This window comes from Schistocerca serialis, chromosome 8, assembly GCF_023864345.2.
Source record: "Schistocerca serialis cubense isolate TAMUIC-IGC-003099 chromosome 8, iqSchSeri2.2, whole genome shotgun sequence".
Taxonomy (NCBI): Eukaryota; Metazoa; Arthropoda; class Insecta; order Orthoptera; family Acrididae; genus Schistocerca; species Schistocerca serialis.
In genome coordinates, this window is record NC_064645.1 from 112,751,617 (window position 1) to 112,753,591 (window position 1,975).

The window sequence follows — 1,975 nt, forward strand, 5'->3', positions numbered from 1 at the left end:
AGACCATCATGAAACCCTGCGAGGTGAATATGCGCATCCTCGCGGCTCTTCTCGTAAGTTCAGAAGTGAACTTACAGGCATGGTCCATATCGAGCGAATGGGAGACATCACGACATCATGTTGTGAATGAGACTGTATCATTGTGTGGAACGTAGAGCAGTGATAGTGTTTTGCTAATGTTTAGATTACTATTCAGAATAACAAGCTCTTAAAGATCCAACCTGGATAAAGAAAATGCACGAGAATAATTCATACACCAATATAATCTCACAGCATTTACAATGTCACTATATTGACAGATAAATAATTCGTACTTTCATTCGATTTAATTATGTACTGAATAGATGTACCAAAGAACTGGCAATATTTAATGTCACTTTAATGATCTAAATTATTGTGAATAGATTTTCTCTCAATTTGTATCACATGGATCACATTTAGCAACATCTTAACATCGTCCATTATATCTTTTTCTCACAGGAGCCAGCATTAGCAACAACAGCGGCGTCACCAGCCACGCCGCCCACTGCAACACGGCAGGTGTCGCCAGCCACGTTGCCGGACACAGGAGGAGAGCCAGCAGAAGCCACAAGAGAAGAGGCGTCTCCACCTGCGTCACCATCCACAGTACCACTTGAACGACCAGCTGCACCACAAGTGGTTGCACCAGCCGCGTCACCAGCCACAACAGGAGTGGCCAAGGAGGCCACAACACAACTGGAGTCTCCAACCGTATTGCCATCCACAACACAACTTGAACCAGCAGCTGCTACACACATGGCATCTCCCGCCACGTCCCCATCCACAACACATGTCTCATCAGCCATGACACAAGTGACGTCGGCACCTACAATTGAAGTGGCGTTGCCACCCACAACAAGAGCAATTCTTCGAGCCTCATCGCCATGCAAAACAGAAGTTACATTAACAGCAGCCTATCTAACCACAAAACGTGTAGCCTCATTACCTTTAGAGCAGTTGGTGTCCAAAGCATCGCCGTCAGCCTCCACACAAATAGCATCCGCCATCCCCATTGCCTGCTACAGCATGCATCCTATTACCAGTCCTGTTGCCAGATACAACACACACTGTACCACCAGTCCTGCTGCCAGATTCAGCACACGCAGTGTCACCAGTCCTGCTGCCAGGTTCAGCACACGCTGTGCCACCAGTCCTGCTGCTGGATACAACACACATCCTGTCACCAGTCCTGCTGCCAGATTCAGCACACACAGTGTCACCAGTCCTGCTGCCAGATTCAGCACACGCTGTGCCACCAGTCCTGCTGCCAGATTCAGCACACGCTGTGTCACCAGTCCTGCTGCTGGATACAACTCACATCCTGTCACGAGTCCTGCTGTCAGATTCAGCACACGCAGTGTCACCAGTCCTGCTGCCAGATACAACACGCGTTCTGTCACCAGTCCTCCTGCCAGCTTCAACAAGACTCGTGTGGCAAGATTCTGAATTTCAGTGAAATATATCATTTGTTCTTATTACACTTTTGATTAAATAAAAACGAAATTTTATGTGTTATATACCGTGTCTGTTTCTAACTATGCTGATGTATGCGTGTAGAGACACGACACTTACATGTGTGTGGATACATTTTAATGTAATCTGTAATACATAAGCTTATAGCCCCCTAGTACTTCAAAATCCATCCCAAGTAATTTTCCTTTTGCCAATTCTACTGCAGTGTTAGTTGACAAGAAAAGAAAACATTGCTGTTTAGAAGGGAAAGGAACGAATGGAGTATTATGATTACTGTACAAACAGATAAAAATCTCTTTTCTGGCTATGATTGTGCTGAGATGTTGGAAAGTGGAGCACAGGATTACAGTTTCACAGATCTATCACGTTTTAAATGAAATTTAAACTGAAACAATTTTGGTGTGTGCCTAGATTAGATACTTGGTAGCAGCTATTTTTCCTTTGGAGTTATTCGTAAGTATATCAACAGACTCATTCGTCC

The 1,975-nt window shown here is 44.9% G+C and overlaps 1 protein-coding gene across 1 annotated transcript; it reads left to right on the forward strand.

The window, feature by feature from the left end:
* Positions 1-825: 825 nt before the first annotated feature.
* LOC126416859 (uncharacterized) lies at positions 826-1,467 on the forward strand. The gene has a single exon (XM_050084743.1). It carries the CDS (start codon positions 826-828, stop codon positions 1,465-1,467), a length of 642 nt encoding a protein of 213 aa, XP_049940700.1.
* Positions 1,468-1,975: the final 508 nt, after the last annotated feature.

Coding starts and splice junctions, on each gene's coding strand:
- LOC126416859 (XM_050084743.1), top strand. CDS start 826: ATGACACAAGTGACGTCGGCACCTACAATTGAAGTGGCGTTGCCACCC.